Source organism: Nematolebias whitei, chromosome 6 (assembly GCF_014905685.2).
Source record: "Nematolebias whitei isolate Nwh7 chromosome 6, NemWhi1, whole genome shotgun sequence".
Lineage (NCBI taxonomy): Eukaryota > Metazoa > Chordata > Actinopteri > Cyprinodontiformes > Rivulidae > Nematolebias > Nematolebias whitei.
The window spans coordinates 40,763,724-40,785,169 of record NC_056503.1 but is presented as its reverse complement, the minus strand read 5'-3'; the positions used below and the strand labels follow the sequence as shown (position 1 = coordinate 40,785,169).

At 40.3% G+C, this 21,446-nt stretch overlaps 1 protein-coding gene across 1 annotated transcript in view; it reads right to left on the bottom strand.

Moving 5' to 3' along the window:
- Positions 1–1,496: 1,496 nt before the first annotated feature.
- Positions 1,497–21,446, bottom strand: part of LOC119410964 (SR-related and CTD-associated factor 4) — a 48,409-nt gene continuing 28,459 nt past the window's right edge. The window contains exons 18-19 of the mRNA XM_037677883.1: positions 2,108–2,246; positions 1,497–1,930 (exon numbers count right to left, since the gene is read on the bottom strand). Of these exons, the coding sequence (XP_037533811.1) occupies positions 1,497–1,930; positions 2,108–2,246 (573 nt within the window). The remainder of the gene's footprint in view (positions 1,931–2,107; positions 2,247–21,446) is intronic.

Genomic DNA, 21,446 nt, shown 5'->3' with positions numbered 1-21,446 from the left:
TAGTGGGCCAACCAGTTTGCTGATGATAAGATGGTTTCTGGGGCCCACCCTCTCCCCTGTCGACTCCTCTGAGGCAGCCATAGCCAAAGTGGTTCAAAACATCAAAGTTCAAAATGGGGAGAGGGCGGGCCCCAGAAACCATTATCACCAGCAAACTGGTTGGGACACTATGGGGGTGTGCTGCTTGTGAGACTCAGTTTGTTGTGGCTCCTTGGACTGATGAAGTCATTTGGATGAAGAACGAAACGTCTCAAAAAAAAAATAAAAAAAATCCAGATGACCTGACTAAACTTTGTTGGATGTTGAGCTCAACTTTGTCTGTTAGCAAAATACTTTATGAACCACTGTATGTATTTTAATAAAACTCGTATCATCAGATGTACCTCCACAAGTGATTAGTGTTTGAAGTCAATCCAATTTAAGATGGCTGCTACAGCCAACGAAGCTGTAACTCATTCAACTGTACATGTACTGAGCTATACTTTGGTGTGGTAGTAGCTGAAAGTCATACTAACCACATAATACAAGCAGTACACATTGCACAAAGTGATTTGTTTCCAATTTTAGCATTATTGAGAGTAATTTACAACTAACTCTAAGCATCAATGCAAGATCATGCAATAACTTGAAATATTACATGAGAATGTTTTTTACAGTTTGACCAAAATGACCAACTCAATTCTCAACGTTAATCCAAAACTGCCTGCAAAGCAACGGGAGATGTGCATTCTTTCAAGGAATGCTGGGGATTTAGACTAGTTGTTAGTTTGTATAATGCTCTGAGATAACGTTTGTTCTGAAATGGCACTGTACACAAAGTTGAAACTTTTTCCTGTGTTTTAGATTTTTAAATTCTGCATTTATTTTTAAGGCTGCAAACTGGAGGCAATTTTGAAAATGTTAAATGTCTGTAAATTCATTTAGTGATTTTGTGAAGGTGAACATGACAGAACCTGGGCAGAGACAGAAACCACACGATCAAACTGCGAACACATTTTATTCACTGCACACACACCTACAAGGTGTGAAATCAAACATGATTCAGAAGAGGTCCGGCACAAAAGTAGGATTTATTCTACCCTCTACTGGCAGAAGACTTTTTTTTTTTTTTTCAAAATGAAAATTTAATTTTACCATTGTAAAAGAGGAAGTCAAAGTTGAGTATTTTTAAAAAGCTGTTGATAGTACTTGTTTCATAGAGAAGAACTTGAATAAAAGAAACTGTTCAAAAATAGACACAGTGTCTTTTTTCATCTGAAGCAAACAGGATAACAATTTTAAAGCATAAACTCCACAACTTTAATACAAAAGGATGACTATGTACAAGCATACAGTATGTACAGCCAAAAATATAACTTCTAGTAAGTCTACAGAACCACAGACCATATTCAGGACAATGTTTTGTTTTTTTGTTAGACACAGGGAAAGTTTTGGTGGTGTAACAAAGAAACACCAGTTGCTCAAAGAAGTCCGTGCTAAACCAGAAATCTTCATTTTTACCACCCCCCTCTTTTAAAACGAGGGAATCTGAGTCCTGGTCCCTCAGTTCTGAAATGCCCCCTCTCCCCGTCCTCCATAATCTCAGGTCTCGGTGGTGGAAATCTTTGAAAAGGAGGACCGCGAGGTGGGAAGGGCATGGGCATTCTGAATCTATCAGGTGGAAACATCGGCCCTCCTCTTTGTATCATTTGCGGAGGCATGTGCTGCATGTTTTGAGGTGAGGGGAAGGGTCGCATGTGAGGATTTGGCATTCCAGGTGGCGGCTGCAAAGGTGGCATGCATGGTCGGGGGGGTCGATGCATAACTGCAGGGTTTGGCATGACCTGCGCTGCTGGAGACCCCAGCTGGTTGCTAGTGTTTAGAGCTGAGCAGGGATTGTAGCCTCCGGTGGAATTTTCTATGGAATCCTCTGGAGCGTTGATATTTCTTGCTGTAAAAGATGCATAAGATTTTTATGGACTTTTGATTAGAATCAAGTATTTATGCCAAACAACAAGCTGTCAAAATGTTGTAACATAATTGTTTTTCAGTTATTAAATTTGAAATAGGCAGTTTCTTCTGCTGGGATAGACCCCAAACAGGACGAGGCACGTTGGGCACGACTTACCTACTGCTAGGGTTGCAGCAGCAAAGTCTACAGGCATGAATGGAGCTCCTACAGGAGGAATGGATGTTGGAGAAAGCATGATGGGGCTGTGAAAAGGAGGTGGACTTCCAATAGGTTCTGCCTGCTGAACTGTTGGCATCTGGAAGACAAAACAACAACAACATCTTGATTAAAGTTTAACTTCCATTTCAAAAAATCTTCTGAGACACTGTGGGAGGGACTGTATGAACATGCTCTTGCTTCATGCTGTGACAAAGCTTCACAGGAAGGAGAATGTTTTAGTCAGTAAAGTCAAGAGGTATAAATTAGTCACAAAAAATAAAATATGAAGAAAACGGAGACCATCAGACTTGACTAAAAGTTTTGGAACCAATTAATTTTTTTTTCTTCCCAACATTTCCTCTTGTCAAAGGTTTCTGCCTGTAATTACTTTAAAAGTTTTATGGGTGACACACAACAAACAGGTACGGAGTATTTTAGTAGCAACTTATTTCTGGGAGCAAGGCTGTAGATCAGGAGTGCCCAATACGTCAATCGGGAATCTATTAGTCAATCGCAAATGTATTATGGGTAGATTGCATGGCATAAAAAAGAAAAGACAACAGCCTTAGTTCTGTGGAGTGGAGATTTTCAGGGGAACCCCACAAGGAGGAATGCTCCGCAAATGTGGTCGCACATGTGTACTACAGGCGGCTGCAGCCCAAAGTTTTTCTGCTTTAACAACAGTTATAATAAATGGAAGAGATCGGAGTGTTTTTTTGTGCTACTCACCTCTTTTCAGCACGTAGGAGCACAAGTAATAAAATCCAGGGTCCAAAGAGACATTAGTGTATTCACCAGTTTGGACTAACTGTGATTGTGCAATAAATGCAGCTGAGCCCTGCATCAGGGTTGCCAGATAAATTTAAAATGTCTTTATTACCCCCTCTTTTTCTGTGCACATGTTCAACAAACAACACACACCTCAGCTTAGAATATCTTTACTCAGTACATATTTTTTTTTCATTTCATTTAGCCTTTATTTATCCAGGTTAGTCTCATTGAGCCACGAGAACTCATTTTCAAGAGAGACCTGTTTTAGGGAGCACATGGTGGGGGTTAAGGGCCTTGCTCATGGGCCCAGAGTGGGGCGAATGAGGGTGGGGGCAAGTGTGGGTGTTTCACCCACCCCACCCACAATTTTGATGTTGTCGGTGGCCGGGGTGTGAACCGGCGATCTTCGGATCACAGGCCCACCTCTCTAACCTCTGCGCCACCACTCCCCCATAATATGACAGTTAATACTATCACTTTAAAGCGATAGTACTATAGTTCATAATTTCTTATCTGGCAACCCAACAGACATGGAAACCACAGCGCGTAAACCTGCTCATTTTTTGTTTATTGCCCCCAACAAACATTGAAAAAACACAAACGTTTCCAGAGGATGTTCTTGTGTAAACGGGGCCTTATAGTAGGTAGATCACTTTGACTTGGTCATTTTAAAAGTAGCTCGCATGATGAAAAAGTGTGGGCACCCCTGCTGTAGATGGAAAGGCCCCTTTACCCTTTACTGTTTTCACAAATCTGCATTGACCAGCATGGACAGAAATCTAGTCTTGTAATGGCAATTAAAAAAAGTAATTGATTGAACTGAAATGGACAAACCATAAAGAACAAGATACATTTATTAGACCGCTGGAAAAACAAAACGTCTGTTGAACAAGCAATATGTGATGGATGTCTCCTGGTCATTTCTGAAGGAACATTAAAACAAGAATGACCATTTCAGCAACAAATGTAACATCTTGTTGAACAAGAAAGGTTTAGTTCTGACCATGAAATTCACAGATAAATATTTTTCATGGAGAAATATCCTGTAATACAACTTGGTTGTTTACTGATTCTTGATCTTCTCATAGCATCATAATATACTTCATCCATCACCAACAAGTTTCTAACCCCCCCTCCCCCCCCCACACACACACCTTTTGAAAATTCATAAATCATACAAGTATGATGTTTAAAAAAAAAAACAGTTATGAAAGAGCAGACCTGATTTTAAAATGTCATACTAGTTAAAGAAATACTCAAACACAGAAAATAATAAAAAATAAAATAATAAAAAGAAAATGAACACATGCACATTCTACTTTGAAGGCACGATGCTGCTAAAACATGTATTTGTATTGCACATTTTTATATTTCCAGCTAAGCATCAAAGCAACGGTCAAACACTTCAAATTTACGACAAAGGATGTGAAAACAGTGACATACTGAATGGTCACTAAATTACTTATTCACGTTTATCTCAGTTGCATTCCAGACTTCTCTTATACTCCCTTTTATAAATCAGAAATTGTACTATTTGATTAATTAAAAATGCTTTTAGAACAATACTGATTGGAGGGATAAAGACAGAGGATGTAAATTATGAAAATGAGGACAAATAAAACTATGTAGATTTCATTCAGGCTCCATGATAATGAAATATAAATAAATGACCATGTAATAAAGTTAAGTCAGGTCCTCTGGATAGATTCTTCTTGTTGAAACATTTCGTCTTTTATCCAAAAGACTTCTGTCAGTCTGAGGAGCTGAGTTTGTGGAGACGCTGTCTGCTCTGTGGTACAGAGTCCTGATGACTCCTAACTTGTGCTCCAGCAGGTGATGGGTGTCAAACTGCAAATACTGGTCTGTGTACCACAAACCCACACACACAGACCAGTATTTGCAGTTTAACTCCCATCACCCGCTGGAGCACAAGTTAGGAGTCATCAAGACTCTGTACCACAAAGCAGAGCTCCCACTATCAGGAGCCAGGCACAAGGAGAAATCCCACACAAGACAGACCCTCAGGGGGCCACAGTTACTGGAAGCCAAGAGCTCAGGGGCCAGACATCCAGCAGTTGTTGTCATTAAGAAAGCTTGTTTTATGGTTTATAATCTAGGTTTATTTAAAAATGAACCCATTGGTGGGCAGAACGGAGTTCACCCATGAGCTTGATTTGGCCCCCGGGCCTCCAGCCCTGCCCTAGAGAAGTGTGGATCCTAACTGGATGTTCCTGAAAGCAGAGAAGAAACCCAAACAGGATTCCAGTCAACCATCAAGTGAAAAGGAGGAACCCAGACCAATGGTCATTCCGTATGTTTTGGGAGTTTCATAGAAATTGAGACTTTAAGGGCGCATTCACACTAGCCGTTTAGTCCGCTTTAATCGAACTCTAGCTCGTTTACCTAGAAAGTCCGGTTCGTTTGGGGAGGTGTGAATGCACCATCGAACTCTGTCACGGAACAAAAAGGCGAACTCTGGCCTGGGCTAAAACCTAGGTCTCGGTCCGATAGAAACGAACTCCAACGCGGTTCCAGTACAATGTGAAAGTAAACAGACCGGACCCCGCTCCGCAGGACAAACAAACACGCATTTCTCTTACCTTATATGGAGCCGTCAGCTGCCTTGTGTTAAAAACAATATTCTCCATGGTCTTCTGTCTCATCTTCTGCTCATGCTAAGTCCATTTTTGAAAAAGGACAAAATATAACTCCTAAAACTGCTAAAACTTGATGCCACTTCGTTTTTATTTTTATTTACAGAAGAAGAAGAAGACGTGTCTTCAGAAGTTTTTGTGTCGTTTCTTTCAGTAGTTCTTGGTGCAGCGCCCCCACAAGCGAGGGGGGGAATAGGTTGGTTCAACAGGTTGACTCAACTGCACAGTGCAGTGTGAATGCAAACGCACCAGCGTAAGCAAAAGGTCATGAATATTGGTCCCCAACCGAACCGAGTCTACCGGACTATCAAGTGTGAAAACGACCTTATTTTCTAAACATAACGTTCCAGTGGCTTTTAAACCCCAAAATACATTACGGCAAAGACTGGTTCATCTCAAAGATCCAGTCCCCCGACACAAACAGAGTAATGTTGTGTATGCTGTTCAGTGTCAGGAGGGCTGTGATCAGTCTTACATCGGGGAAACTAAACAGCCAATGGCCAAAAGGATGGCCCAGCACAGAAGATCAACATCATCAGGCCAGGACTCTGCGGTCTACACTCATCTCCAGGCCAGCGGTCACTCTTTCAGGGATGAAGATGTGCACATCCTGGATAGAGAGGAACGATGGTTTGAGAGAGGAGTAAAGGAGGCCATCTTTGTGAAAAGAAATCGTCCATCATTAAACAGGGGTGGAGGCCTCTGGGTTCAACTGTCCCCCTCTTACAATGCTGTGATTGCTAGTATCACTCAGCCCTCTGTGAACAGTAAACAGCCATCAGTGTGCTAATGATCAATTGCTAGACTGATGGTCCTCCTTTATTATGTGAACAGTTAGTTCTGGATGTCACCAGCAAACTGGTTGATCCACTATGAGAAGGTGCTATTTATAAGACTGAGTTTGTTGCAGCTCCTCAGACTGAAGAAGTTTTTGAGATAAAAGATGAAACGTTTCTACAAGAAGAATCCATCCAGAGGACCTGCTTAACTTTGTTAGATTTTTTGACCTGGATTATTGAGCATGCATCAAGAAATAAATGAAGTTTTTTTTAAAAAGGCTCCATTACAGTCAGCCAGACTGACATGAGACAGCTGCTTCAGTGACTTCATATAAAACAATTAAATTGTTAAAAAATACACAAATTTAATAAAATATTTAGGATGACAGATAGGGTGTACTACTTACAATGTGATGTGTAACAACACTACTGAGAAATTAGGAGGTATAAATTATATATATATATATATATGTATATATATGTATATATATATATATATATATATATGAAAGGTATACAAGTTTTTAATGCATCAATCAAAGTATTTTATTATTTAAATCAAAATGAGCTGTCATAATAAGAGATCATAGACACTGAACGCACCAGGTTATAAAACAAAACAAAGCAAAAAGATGTTTCGGTTTCTTTAAATTATTTCTGTTGTACAATGTTGTCTGTATAAATGAAACTTTACAAACCAACTTAAAAAAAGCCAAATATCACGTCAAAAATACACAAAACAATTCATGTGGCTGTAAAAGAGTTGTAGCATCAGATTAGTCTCAAACCTGAAAGTCAAACTATCATATTATTTACACAATTAAAACAAAATAATGTGAAACACCTGTACATGTGAAGTGCACACAATCTCACCCACATCAGATAGTTTGTACTATACTTTAAATATATGCCTTTGAATATCAAAGACAAATATATTGATACTAGATTATACCTGGTAAAACCAGTTTTCGATTTACTTTTTCTCAATAGAATGACAATATTTCTAATCGTCCTATTTTTGACTAAATAAAAACATATGCTATTGCACTTATTTTAAAGATTAACATTTAAAATTCTTTGCAAAGATGTAGGCATTAGCTACCATGTTTCTTCATCTGTATAGCCAATATTTGTGTGTGTGTGTGTGTGTGTGTGTGTGTGCAGAATAACGGGGCTACTCTTTACCACAGAGCTGATCTGGAGCAGTGAGCAGACTGCCAGCTCATCAAGTGTTGCATCAGCTCTAATTGATTAAACAGAAGCAGTAAACATCTAAATTAAGTTTAGATGCAGCTTTACTTCAAAACCTCTCAGGGATTACAAGTCAGAAGCCCAATTTAAGTGATTAACTTTTCTTCCTGAACACAGAATGTAGTAGCTCATCCTGAACTGTTTTTAGTTATATTTTGGAAATGTTGGCTAATTAAACAAGGGCAAAACACAGATCAGTAATTTATTCATAAAGATAGTTGTAAATCAACCTTATTATATGAAATATACAAAGGTATATATATATATACACACACACATACATTTTCTTCCGCTTATCGTGCACACAGTTTCCACGCGGACTAAGGTCCGCCCGAGTATTTGGGAGCCTTTAGTCTGCTGGAGGACAAACTGACCACATTCTTCACACCGCTGCTCTTTACTTACTCTACTCTACCCGTTTTGTATTTGTAATTATTTCTATCCTTAACACATTTTTTGTATTTCTTACAATAGAGGGTACACCTGCACCTACACCTGGACCTGCCATTCTGTGTTTGTTTTTCCTTTCAGTCCTCTCAAACCCAGCCGGTCGAAGCAGATGGCCGCTCGTCCTGAGTCTGGTTCTGCTGGAGGTTTCTTCGTGTTAAAAGGGAGTTTTTCCTTTCCACTGTTGCCTTTGTGGTTGCTCATGATGGGAGACTGCGACAAAGTGAAGATTCAGCATAATCTGCTGGTTTCCTTAGTTTGATGTTTCCTAGTTGACTTTTTTTGGTATGCAAATGTTTCTGCTCAGTGCCGAGATGACTTCTGTTGTGACTCGGTGCTATATAAATAAACTGGATTGATGTAGGCCCTTTGTACACCTGTATGTGGATGGTTGGACGTTCACCAGCTGGTTGAGGGTTAATGGTTGCTCATACTGAATCTGGCTCTGCTGCAGGTTTCATCTCATTAAGTTTTTATTTTATTTCACTCTACTGTCACCCACCTGGTACCTGCTCAGGATAAGGAACCAGATAAAAGTGAAAATTTGATGCAGACTACTGACTTCCTTAGATATTTTTTTAACAGGAATTTTCAGACCCCCGCGACCCGAAAAGGAAGAAACGGGTAAAAGATAATGGAGTTTTCAAATCTTCCTTAATTTGACAGTTTATAATTAAACTATATTTAAAACAGAATTTGTCTGAAAATGCATCTGACTACAAATCTGCATTAGATGGAATTGTAATTAGATAAAATTGGATTTAAATAAAATTCTCGTTTTAAGCACAGACTACTTTTGTTGAAATCTTGCACTAACAAAAAAAAAAGTGAATTGATAAGTAACAAAGAACTCCATCCATCTATTTAATTAGTTTATTTTCCGTACAGGGTCCTGGGGGAGTTGGTGCTTATCTTTAACAGTCATTGAGCAAAGGACAAATCACTAGTCCTTCACAAGAGCCAGCAAACAGCTCCTTCATGGTTATTTGCACAAAAATGCTCAAAACCAATGCAGATTTGTTCAATAAAAGCAACGGAAATAATGCAACAATTAATAATGCAGCAGCAATTGATATTTATTTTACTTGTAGTAACAAAACTATGAATTTTCATATTAAATGCTGAACTGTAAAGTTGTAAAGGAAGGGGGTTTCTGAGATGTTGACACTCCTGTCTTGCCACATCTGTTAAATCTGATCTGAAATAAACGTAACTGGTTAGATTTTATGAAGGTTTTCTGACCTCTGGATTTGTTGTTTCAATGCACAGCAATGTTGCATCTCTTGACCATTAAGGCAACAATAGCAATAATTATGAAAGTATTATATTAATAGAATACCTTTCAAATCTGCCACTAAGTGCTTTCAAGATAAATATAAATCAAAATCAAGAGATAAAACAATTAAAATTATTTTCTTTATCAAACTTCTCTTCATACCACTTAAGAGGCCTGGCAGCAGATTTATGCTGTTTTTATGTGCTTTATATATTCAGGGTAGTTTTTAAGTGAGGTTTTGTAGAAAGGTTATGCATAGTCAGTATCTATCCTGTAGTGGATACATTTCTGAATGAACTCAGCTTGGATAAACATGAGATCTGGCAGAAAAATCGAGCTAACAGCTAGTGAAGTCTGAACCAAGATCAAAGCAGATTATTGTCTTATGACAATTGACTGATGCTTTAAATGTTCATTCATACTGACACGAACCAGTAAATGTGATCACTTTGTAGCCGTTAAGAGGGGCAACTAGGCTTTTGACAACTATATGTTGTTCCTTTACTGCCCCCGCCACCCCAAAAAAAAAAAAAAAACACACACACACACACACACACACACACACACACACACACACACACAAACATTCACTTAGAGACAACTGAGAAAAACTTAACACAAGTAAAATGCCCCCAAACAGAAAATTCTATTCTACACATTACAAACTGCAGATAATAAAATATGCTGAACGGCGACAAAGGATCCCCCCTCGCAGGGAACCTTCCATCCCATGTCTGGCTGGCTCCCGCCGGGCACATTTCCTCTGCTGCGGTGCGTGGTGACCGGCTCTGGGTCATCCTGGAGGGCTGCGGGCCACGAGCTCTGCAACGTTCCCCTGCCTGCACCTTGCCACCTCCCAGGGCAGCTACAGCGGCCGGAGCGGGGAGGAAGGGGGCAGCGAGGCGTGTGATCCACAGCCCCAGGAAACAGCGAGGTGCAGGCAGGGGGACACTGTACAGCCGCGAGCCAACTTTATCCCCACTCCAGCGGCGGAGTGGGGAGGAACACCTGGAACAAACGTGTATTTGCTCAGGGTCAAAACAGCTTCATTTCGCTGCGCTGCCCAGGTAAAATGCAGCTGATTTGATCAATAAAGTGCATTTATTAAGGAAAAGTTCAACTGAGAAACACCTTTACTATAATGCTGAGCAAACAAATAATTGTTTTTAAGTGTTAATCTTGTTAAATTCTTGTTAAAAGTCCTCCCGTGCACAATCCTGTGGCCGCCATTTGGCAGCCAATCGATTTTTGGCACAACACTGGCCCACATTTCTGGGTGGTCAGCAGTGACGCATAAATAACATGATGCATCAGCGGTGACGAATAACAGATGCGACTTATACGCCGAAGCGACTTAAATGTTTTTTTTCCTCTTCATGATGCTTTTTTGGATTGATGCGACTTATACGCCAGAAAACACAATATTTAAATAGCGCCAAGTCACAACAGAAGTCCTCTCAGGGCACTGAACAGAAGCATTCACATATATAAAACTAAGTTAACACTATTTATCTGAGGAGCAGGCTGCTATGAACTGAACCTCATCGTAGACTCATCTTGAGCAGGAACGAAGGCAACAGTGGAAAGGAAAAACTTTCTTATGAGGAAGAAACCTCTAGCACAACCAGGCTCAGGACAAGAGGCTATCCATCCAAAAGACTTCCTCAGTCCGAGGAGCCACAACAAACTCAATCTTATAAGCAGCACACTCACAGAGTGGGCCAACCAGTTTGATGGTTATAAGATGGTTTCTGGAGTCCACCCTCTCCCCCATCGACTCGTCTGAGGCAGCCATGACCAAAGTGGTTCAAAACATCAAAGTTCATGCTCAATAATCCAGGTAAAATATCCAACAAAGTTAAGTCAGGTCCTCTGGACGGTTTCTTTGTGTTCAAACATTTTGTCGTCCTTCCAAAAGTCTTCATCAGTCACAATAAACTCAATCTTATAAGTAGCACACTCAAATAGTGGGCCAACCAGATTTGTCAGCTGCACATCTATAATGTGAATCTCCTGTTCCATCACATCCCACAGGGGCTTGAAGGACTGAGATCTGGTAATTGTAGAGGCCACTGGAATTTAGTGACTCAAGACTAATCAGAGTAGACAAAGACATAATGGTTGCACAATTTCTTACTGTCCAACTTTGGGGAATCTGTGAGAACAGTAGCTTCAATTTCCTGTTCTTGACTGACATGAGTGACTGGGTCTTTGGCTGCTGTACCCCATCTGCTTTGAGGTCGGACATGCCGTGTGTTCAAAGATGGTATTCTGCATAGTGTTGTTTGTAACGAGTGGTTATTTCAGCTACTGTGCTTTTCTGTCATCTCAAACCAATCTGCCCATTCTCCTTTGACCGTAACAAGTTTTTTTTTCTTTGTTCACACAAATGCTGCTTAGAGGATATTTTCTCTTTTTGGACCATTCTCTTTAAACTCTAAAGATGGTTGTGTGTGAAAACCCCAGTAGATCTTCAGTTTCTGAATTATTCAAACAAGCTTGACTGGCACCAACAACCACACCCCATTCAAAGTTACCCAAATACATTTTTTTTTTCTATTCTGATGTCCAGTTTGAACTTCAGGAAGTTATCTTTACGACATCTTCATGCCTACGGCATTGAGTTGTTACCATGCTGATTAGCTGATTAACCGTTTGTAACATTTGAAAAAGTGTACCTAATAAAAGTTGAGAAAAGAGAGTGATCTACAGCAAGACACTGACTGACCACCTCTCCAAAAATTTATATGAACAAGCTAATGTCCCCCGTCGCTGATGGATTTGAACAGTGAACGTTTGTACTTCTCAAGATGAGTGTTGTTTTGGACTGGAATTGAATGGGGAATGCAAGCAAACCTTAATACAATGGCACAATGGCGGAGCCAGGGGGTGGCCAATGGTGGCCTTGGCCACCAAACAACTAATCTTAGGCTACCCTAATCATCTGAGGAAACTATACTTTTCATCAAAATAAAAACTAGAAAGCAGTTACCTCAAATGACTGGGGTAGTTGGATTACACTCGCTCGCATGCACGCACGCTAGGAGTTGCACGACTACATATTTTTTATGGTCGACTTCAACATGCTAAATGTTGAGTTGACGCTGACTAGTCGCTGTGACGTCATACTCAAGACGCTATATCATATTCACAAAAACATAATTTATTTACAAAAAAAAAAAAGCAACAAAACATTGGGAGCATAGGCTATATTTATGCTCCTACCATTTATCATGGCAAATGCAAAGAAGTCACAGGAAAACCAAAACTATTATTAAGCTGCAAAAGTGAAAGAAACGCGTGGCATGTAAAAAACAAAACAAAAAACAGTGGGGCGGGCGGTGGTGGATTCCACCATCATGAATTAAATAAAATAAACTCACGTGGCACGATCACTGACTGCGACTAGCCCACATGAAATTTAAAAACCCACGAAACGTCCTAGAATCGACCAGTCTATACAACCCTTAACACACACACACACACATGGAGGTGACCATCATGGATTTTGACTTGGCATCTCAATTTTTGATAATGATCTTTCTTACGACCAGATTCAGTCACACACCAAAATGGAAGATGGCACATTGCTTACTTTTGAAGTTATTTAGATGAAATTTACATAAATACATATATGGTGGCAGCCATCTTGGATTTTGAAGTGGCAACACAATTTTAGATGGTGACCTTTCTCTCGCCTAGACGCAACAACACATCAAATTGGAAGTAAGCATGTTGCGTTTTTTTTATTTCAAGTTATCCAGCTCACAACGTTAATATCAGAGTCAGAGTCAGAGTTTCTTTATTGTCATTCGCACCTCATATGGTACATGTGGTGGAGCAAAATTATGTACACAGGGTCCCAGTTACATCCAACAATAAAATGTATAAGAAAAACAGTAATAACATCTAAGATATGAACTAAGAAAAACATCAACTAAATATACACTAAGCACTCATAACATAAAAACATTGAACATCAGCACAAACATGAACAGGAGTCTGTGAGCAGATGTGCACGCATGAACACATCAACATTGAAACAGATCAGCAGCAACATGAAACAGATCAGCAGCAACATGATATGGTTTTTCACAGTGATTATTCTAGTTAGAGATTCATGAGTCTAACAGCCTCAGGGTAGAAGCTGTTCCTCAGTCTAGTGGTTCTACACTTAATGCTCCTTAACCTCCTTCCTGAGGGGAGTGGGGCAAAAAGTGTGTGTGCTGGGTGATTGGGGTCCTTCATGATGCAGGTGGCCCTCTTCCTGCATCTGGAGGTGTAAATGTCTGTGATGGTGGGGAGGCTGATTCCGACAGATTTCTGTGCAGCCTTCACCACTCTCTGCAAAGCTTTTCTTTCTGCAGCTGTGCAGCCTCCATGCCATACATTGATGCTGGAGCACAGGATGCTCTCCACTGCACACCTGTAGAAGGAGGTGAGGACTGAGCTTCCCAGACCAGCTCGCCTCAGCTGTCTGAGGAAGTAGTCTCTGATGAGCTTCCTTGATCAGGCTGGTGGTGTTGTTGCTCCAGCTGAGGTTGTCATTCATGTGTACACCCAAGTACTTGTAGATGGAGACCACTTCCACCGCAGATCCTCTTATGTTCAGGGGGGTGTAGATGTTTTTGTTCCTTCTGAAGTCCACAATCATCTCCTTTGTCTTCTTCACATTGATGTGAAGGTTATTCTCTCTGCACCAGCTCTCCAGGTGTTCCACCTCTTGCCTGTAGCTGGACTCATCATTGTTTGTGATGCATCCCACCACCGCTGTATCATCTGCACACTTTACAATGTGACAGCCTGGATGGGTAGCTGCACAATATAATATGTATACATATATGGTAGCAGCCATCTTGGATTTTCACATGGCAACAAAGGAACCCATCTTACTTGTAGATGCAATCACATGAAAATGGAAGTTCGGCATTTTATTGCATGAAATAAGTATTTGATCACCTACCAACCAGCAAGAATTCTGTCTCTCGCAGACTTGTTACTTTCTTTAAGAAGCCTCTTATGCCACACTCATTACCTGTATTAATTGCATTTGCTATAACTTGCTACCTGTATAAAACAATCAATCACACTCCACCTTCTCCACCATGGCCAAGACCAAAGAGCTGTCTAAGGACACCAGGGACAAAATAGTAGACATGCACATGGCTGGGAGCTTGGCGAGAAGGCAGCAACTGTTGGCACAATTAATAGAAAATAGAAGAAACACAAGATGACTGCCAACCTTCCTTGGACTGGGGTTCCATGCAAGTTCTCACCTCGTGGGGTAAGGATGATTCGGAGAAAGGTCAGGAATCAGCCCAGAACTGCACAGGAGGACCTGGTCAATGACCTGAAGAGAGCTGGGACCACAGTCTAAAAGAGGACCATTAGTAACTATGTTGTCATGGTTTAAGATTCAGCGGGACATGCAAGATCCCCCTGCTCATGACAGCACATGTCCAGGCCCATTTGAAGTTCACCAATGACCATCTGGACGATCCAGAGGCATGGGAGGTGGTCATGCAGTCAGATGAGACCAATACAGCCTTTTGGTATCAACTCCACTCGCCATGTTTGGAGGAAGAAGGATGAGTACAACACCAAGAACACCATCTCAATTGTGAAGCATGGGGGTGGAAACATCATACTTTGGGGGTGCTTTTCTGCAAAGGACGACTGCACCGTATTGAAGGGAGGATAGATGGGGCCATGCATTGTGAAATTTTGGCCAACAACCTCTTTCTCTCAGTAAGAGCACTGAAGATGGGTCGTGGCTGGGTCTTTCAAGTCAGATTTATTTATATAGTACATTTAAAACAGAAACTGTTACCAAAGTGCTTGAAAAAAGCATGGCAATGACCCAAAACACACAACCAGGGCAACTAAGGATTGGTTCCGTAAGAAGCATTTCAATGTCCTGGAGTGGTCTAGCCAGTCTCCAGACCTGAATCCAACATTTTTTTTTGGAGGGAGCTGAAACTCAATGTTGCCCAGTGACAGGCCCAAAACCTGAAAGATCTAGAGAAGATCTGTATGGAGGGGTGGGCCCAAATCACTGCTGCTGTTCAAACCTGGTCAAGAACTACAGGAAACATTTGTAATTGCAAAGGTTTCTGTACCAAATATTAAGTTCTGTTGTGATACTGTATCAAATACTTATGTTATGCAATAAAATGTAAATTATTTAAAACTTAAACAATGTGATTTTTTTTTTTTTTTTTTGTGGATTTTTGTTTTAGATTATGTCTCACAGTTGAAGTGTACCTATGATTAAAAATTAAAGACCCCTCCATCCTTTGTAGGTGGGAAAACTTGCAAAATCGTCAGTGCATCAAATATTTATTTTCCTCACTGTATGTACCGGTATATGTAAAAATGTCAAGTCTAACTTCTAAGCCTATTAAAAATAAATTATATTTAATTTCATTGTGCATATTAGAATAAACAAAGTAAGACTAAACTTCTAATGAGGGCTTGTCTAAAGTTTAGCTGTTTTTTACTTGACTCACAGGCAGTTTTTTATAGTTCATAATTTTCTGTGAAGGAACTTCACTAACTGTTGGTCTATAATGAAACAGTTAATTCACTCTATGCCATTAGAAAATCCACCAATAAAGAGAATCCTGAAATTGCTGTTTTCCTCTAAATTACTTTGTGTGGGATACAAAATGTTAGCATCTCTTTTAGGATCAACAAAGTAAACAAGATATGTAGAAAATGATAGACATCACTATTTCTGAAGATAAAAAAAAAAAAAAAGAGTCTAAAAATGTGTCGCTCCAAAACGAGGCTTTGCAAATCAGCCAATAAAAGGATCTGCTCTTACCCAGTGATTCACTCCTTCAGCAGAAAAAAAAGTGCCAGCAGTTGCTTCCTTTTCCGGCAGGTTAAATCCTTACAGCAAACCTCATTTTAGGACAGGCAGGTAATAGAACTTTCATCAGAACTCTGGTTTTAGTTTTGCAGGGATATTTCAACACAGGGAAAAATCAAATAAAATGGTACAATATACAGAACTTTAGGCGTAACGATTGGATTTGTTAAAAAAAAACATGAAAGAAAAAAAAAACCTGTTCCGTTATAACAAATAGGCCATTCATTACTGTTCCAACAACCCCACCTCCCCCAACTCACCTGTGTGAGGCCGTGTCTGCTGTCCAAGGATTTAGATAATTGTAGTATTGCTTTACGTAGAAGTATCCCATTTCTTGAAATGTCATGTCAATTGAAAATGATCAACAGTGCTAAAATTGTTCATTGTAATCCAGGTTTGTGATTTCTAAATTAAATGAAAACAAACGATACACACCCGATTTCTATACAGTTCTTGCTTTAGGGGGTTGAGATGGTGTAGAGGTAGGTCAGCCGGCTTGGGACCAGAAAGTTGCAGGTTCAACTCCAAGCCATGCCCACATCTCGTGGTGTCCTTGAGCAAGGCATCTAATTGCTAATAGCTCCCTTGTAACTTACATAGCTGCTCACCGCTCCACCTGGGTGTATCTCACTTGTGACGGGTTAAATGCAGAGAACTAATTTCATCATTGTATGATCCCATACAATGATGACAACTAGTGTTGTAGTACTCGAGACCAGTCTTGGTCTTGAGGCCGGTCTCAAGACCACTTTTTGATGGTCTTAGTCTTGTCTCGGACTTGATCGCATTTGGTCTCGGTCTTGTCTCGGACATCGAGGACACAGGATTTTATTTCAAGACCAGTCAAGACCACAACTGTGGAAATATCACTAAACTGCCAGAATATTGTCCAGTCTATTTGTCAACATCTTTGTTTTTATTGGAGACAAAACGTTCTGATTCAAATCCAAGAGATAACGTGACTCATTGCTAAATACATGTTTTTGTTACTGCTGTCACGCCCACCCCCTTTCACTCACACACGGCTCTGTACTAACAGAACAATACAGAACACAGAACGTAACGTCACAACCAGGGGTGAAAGTAAGCTGGTACGGTCCAGTACTGCATACCACTAAAAGATACTGCGCTGGTACGCAGTACCTGGAAGAGAGGGGCTGTCTGCTGTAAAGCCTCATTCAGAACCAGTCACGGCTGCACTTTGGGTCAGAATAGATTCACTAGCAATAAGCAGTTTAAAACACGACTTAATCAGTTAATAGTTTTTTTTTTTCTTCCTCATTTCCAATTGTTTCTGAACTGTTGGTGCTCTGCTGGAGCCTCAATTCTCTACCGTGATGAAGTAGTTTTACATTGGACACTCGAGCTCCGTGACTTCAGCGGTGTGTTCCTCTCGTTTGATCTGAAGCAGGCAGTCTGATTTCAGTCAGCTGCGCTCAGTCTGCCCCTCCTCCAAGATGTAATGGTTCGCTTCGGGACCGTCAACAAATTACTGAACCAAACACTTCAGAAACAAAAATTAATGTTTTACATCATTTGACCCACTGACACAAAACTGATGTTAAACTACTCTAATAGACCTGACACACAAGACACCAACATTTATTTATCATTTTTAAGCATTTTCTAATTAGTTATTGAGTGAAAACCACAATTTTTGAACAAATAAATTATGTAAAATTAGAAAATGCTTTAAAATGAGAAATAAATGCGGGTGCCTCGTCTGTCAGGTCTAGTAGTTTAACATAAGTTGTGTCAGTGAGTCACATGATATGAAAATTATGGTGCAAAAAACACTGAATGCCTGATTTCTTTATGTAGCTTTGAAAATGTATAAAAGCTGATACATGCATTCAAAAGCAAACTTAAAAGTTGTTGTATATAACTTATAAAATCATGTGAGCAGCTGCTTTTGGTTGTCAGCAGCAAACTGGTTGATCCACTACGAGAAAGTGCTATTTATACGACTGAGCTGAATACAGCACCTCAAACTGAAGAAGTCTTTTGGATGAAAGACAAAACGTTTCTACAATTTTATTTTATTTTTTTTAATGTCCAGAGGACCAGATTTAACTTTTTTAGATTTTTCTACCTGGATTATTGAGCATGCATCAGGAAACTTATAAAAATATTTTTATAAGTTTCATACGGTTTTTACATATTTGTTAAAACTGTCACTATGTTATGACAGTATAAGACAGATAATCTGTGAAAAGATTGAGCTTCATCACTTGAGGTCTTGGTCTCGACTTGGTCTCGGACCCCCAAAGTCTTGGTCTTGGATCAGGTGGTCTTGACTACAACACTAAACATAGCAATTTCTTTCTTTCTAGTTATGCCGACAACAAATAAAATGAAAGAACACTGATAAAAATAAAAATAAAATTTGGGTCCTGTAGGTGGAAAATGGCTTATTTGTAGCTCTGGTGTAACCAGATGCACAGCCTCACTAAAATCTGGTTATTTATAAAGATGGGTTAACTTAATGAGATTATGAGTGCCTCAGCAAATATGTAGTTTACTAAAGGCTGGATTATTCTACGGTCATCAGTGTATCATAGGCATGACAGATAAGAACTTACATATACCCCAAGATTTTAAGTTGAAACTGATCATAAGATTAAGTGTTTTACTAATTAAATTTTATGTTCTTGCATTTGTTTTTGATATAATTTCCAACATGAACACAAACTATAAAAATTCCAATTTGAAATGTTCTATATACTCGAATAAAATGTTAATAATTCTAATCCTAAAATGTTTGTTTCCAATTTCTTTCCTCCTGTTCAATATATACACACACAAAACCTCACATAACCTTTTCTCAATATTGTCATAATGTAAATATTGTAAACTTTGCAGACAATACAGTAATGGTGGGATGCATCACCAACAATGATGAGTCCGGCTACAGGCAGGAGGTGGAACACCTGGAGAACTGGTGCAGGAAGAACAATCTTCACATTAATGTAAAGATGAAGGAGATGGTCGTGGATGTCAGAAGGAGCAAACACACCTACTGCCCCCACCCCCCTGCACATAGGATCTGTGGTGGAAACGGTCCCCAGCTACAAGTACTTGGATGTGCACCTGAATGACAACCTCAGCTGGAGCACCACCACCAGCCTGATCAAGAAAGCACATCAGAAACTCTTACTTCCTCAGGCGGCTGAGACGAGCTGGACTGGGAAGCTCAGTCCTCACCTCCTTCTACAGGTGTGCAGTGGAGAGCATCCTGTGCTCCAGCATCATTGTGTGGCATGGAGGCTGCACAGCTGCAGAAAGAAAAGCTTTGCAGAGAGTGGTGAAGGCTGCACAGAAGTCTGTTGGAGTTGCACTCGGGTCCAAATAATCCAACCCGACTTGGCCTCAGCCTGCAGCCATCATCTCCGAACCTCACACGTCCTGACGAATTGTTAATTACAGGTCCGAACCCGAACACAACCCCCCTCAACATTTAAAATTAAGCTTTGACTGCTCATACCACCGACTATAATTAATGGTTGGCGGACACGCGCAGCTGAGTAAAGGGAGCAGAAGGTCGGAGCTGAGGAGCCATCAAAGTGCATTAAATGCTTCCCATCTCTGCCTGCATCCTGCTCTGGCATGTTGGATATTTTGTGACCTCACCTGTTTGGGTCGTCGGCCGCGCCCTTCCGCTGAGCGCCACAGCTGAATGAAAGTCCATTTGGGCGATGAATCGCTGGCAGTAGTCCATCTAAAGCTTAACTGAAATTTTTATGTGTTACAGCTGGCCAGACAGAGTGCAGTCAAATGGCCGCGTGCGGATGGTGATTTTATGGCAAGCCATGTTGGCATATAATTGTATCGTCGGCTACGCGCATCCCTGATGCAATAAAAAGCCCAACACCGACCTGGCCCGCACATTATTATGGCCCGGCCCAGTCCAAATCCGGGTCAGGTGGGGCCGGGCTCCGGGTTAGAAATGACAGCTCTATATTGGAGTCAGCCTCCCCACCATCACAAACATCTACATCTCCAGATGCAAGAAGAGGGCCACCTGCATCATGAAGGACACCACTCACCCATGACACACACTTTTTGCCCCGCTCCCCTCAGGAAGGAGGTTGCAGAGCATAAAGTGTAGAACCACTAGACTGAGGAACAGCTTCTACCCTGAAGCTGTTACTCATGAATCTCTAACCAGGATAATCACTGTAATGCCACTTTAATAGATTTAACACTTTATTTGTGCTGATTCTTCATGCTGCTGATTTATTATCCATAAGATGCCGTATTCATACCCATCTGCTCACAACAGACTCATGTTCAGGCTGCTGTTTAATACACATATTATTATTGTTTAGCATATATCTTAGATTCTTGTATAGTTTCTTTTTTATAGTTTATATTTTTGATATTTTTGGGTGTAACTGGGACCTGAGTACACAATTTTGTTCCACCTCGTGCCACATGTGATGCGAATGACAATAAATTCACCTTGAAACTTGAACACAACCAGACATAAACTGGAAGAAACTGTTACAACAAGTCTGTACTTTATGTATACTTCAGAATGTACAGACAATTTACAGTGAGTCTAGCAAAGTTAAATAGTGATGCAAAGAAAAAGTGGGGCAAGATGAACTTTGGCTGAAAAAGTTGTTTCACAAAAAAATCCTATTTTGCTCTATATCTGACAATGGTTACTAATAGTATACTGATTTATGTCTTTGTGGAGACAGTTTTAGTATTGCTTTTACACACTTTACCTCATTAGGCTTGTATATTGACTTCTATAAACAATTTCCTCTTTTTAGGTCTATAAAAAAATCAAGTTTGTTCAAATCCACATACATTTGAGTCTTTGTCTTGTATACATTAAAATAAATACCCAAATCCAACATGTGACTAGTTCAGAATACAGTGCCTATAAAAAGTATTTACCCCCTTGTATGTTTCATGTGGGGAGGCAGTTGCACAATTGGTAGAGCTCCCACCTTTCAGCAAGGTTGCCGAATAGAATCCCGGCCGTGGACATTTCTGGGTGATTTGCATGTTCTCTCCATGCATGTGTGGGTTTTCTCTAGGTACTCGTTTCCTCCCACAGACCAAAAACATGCATGTTAGGCTGATTGGTAATTGTTCCTAGGTGTGAGTGTGTGTGTGAATGGTTTTCTCATTTGTCTGTGTGTCCCTGTGATGGACTTGTGACCTGTGCCAGCCTCTCGCACAGTAGCTGAGTGAAGCTGACACCCCACCCACTTCCAAAATTAAAGCAACT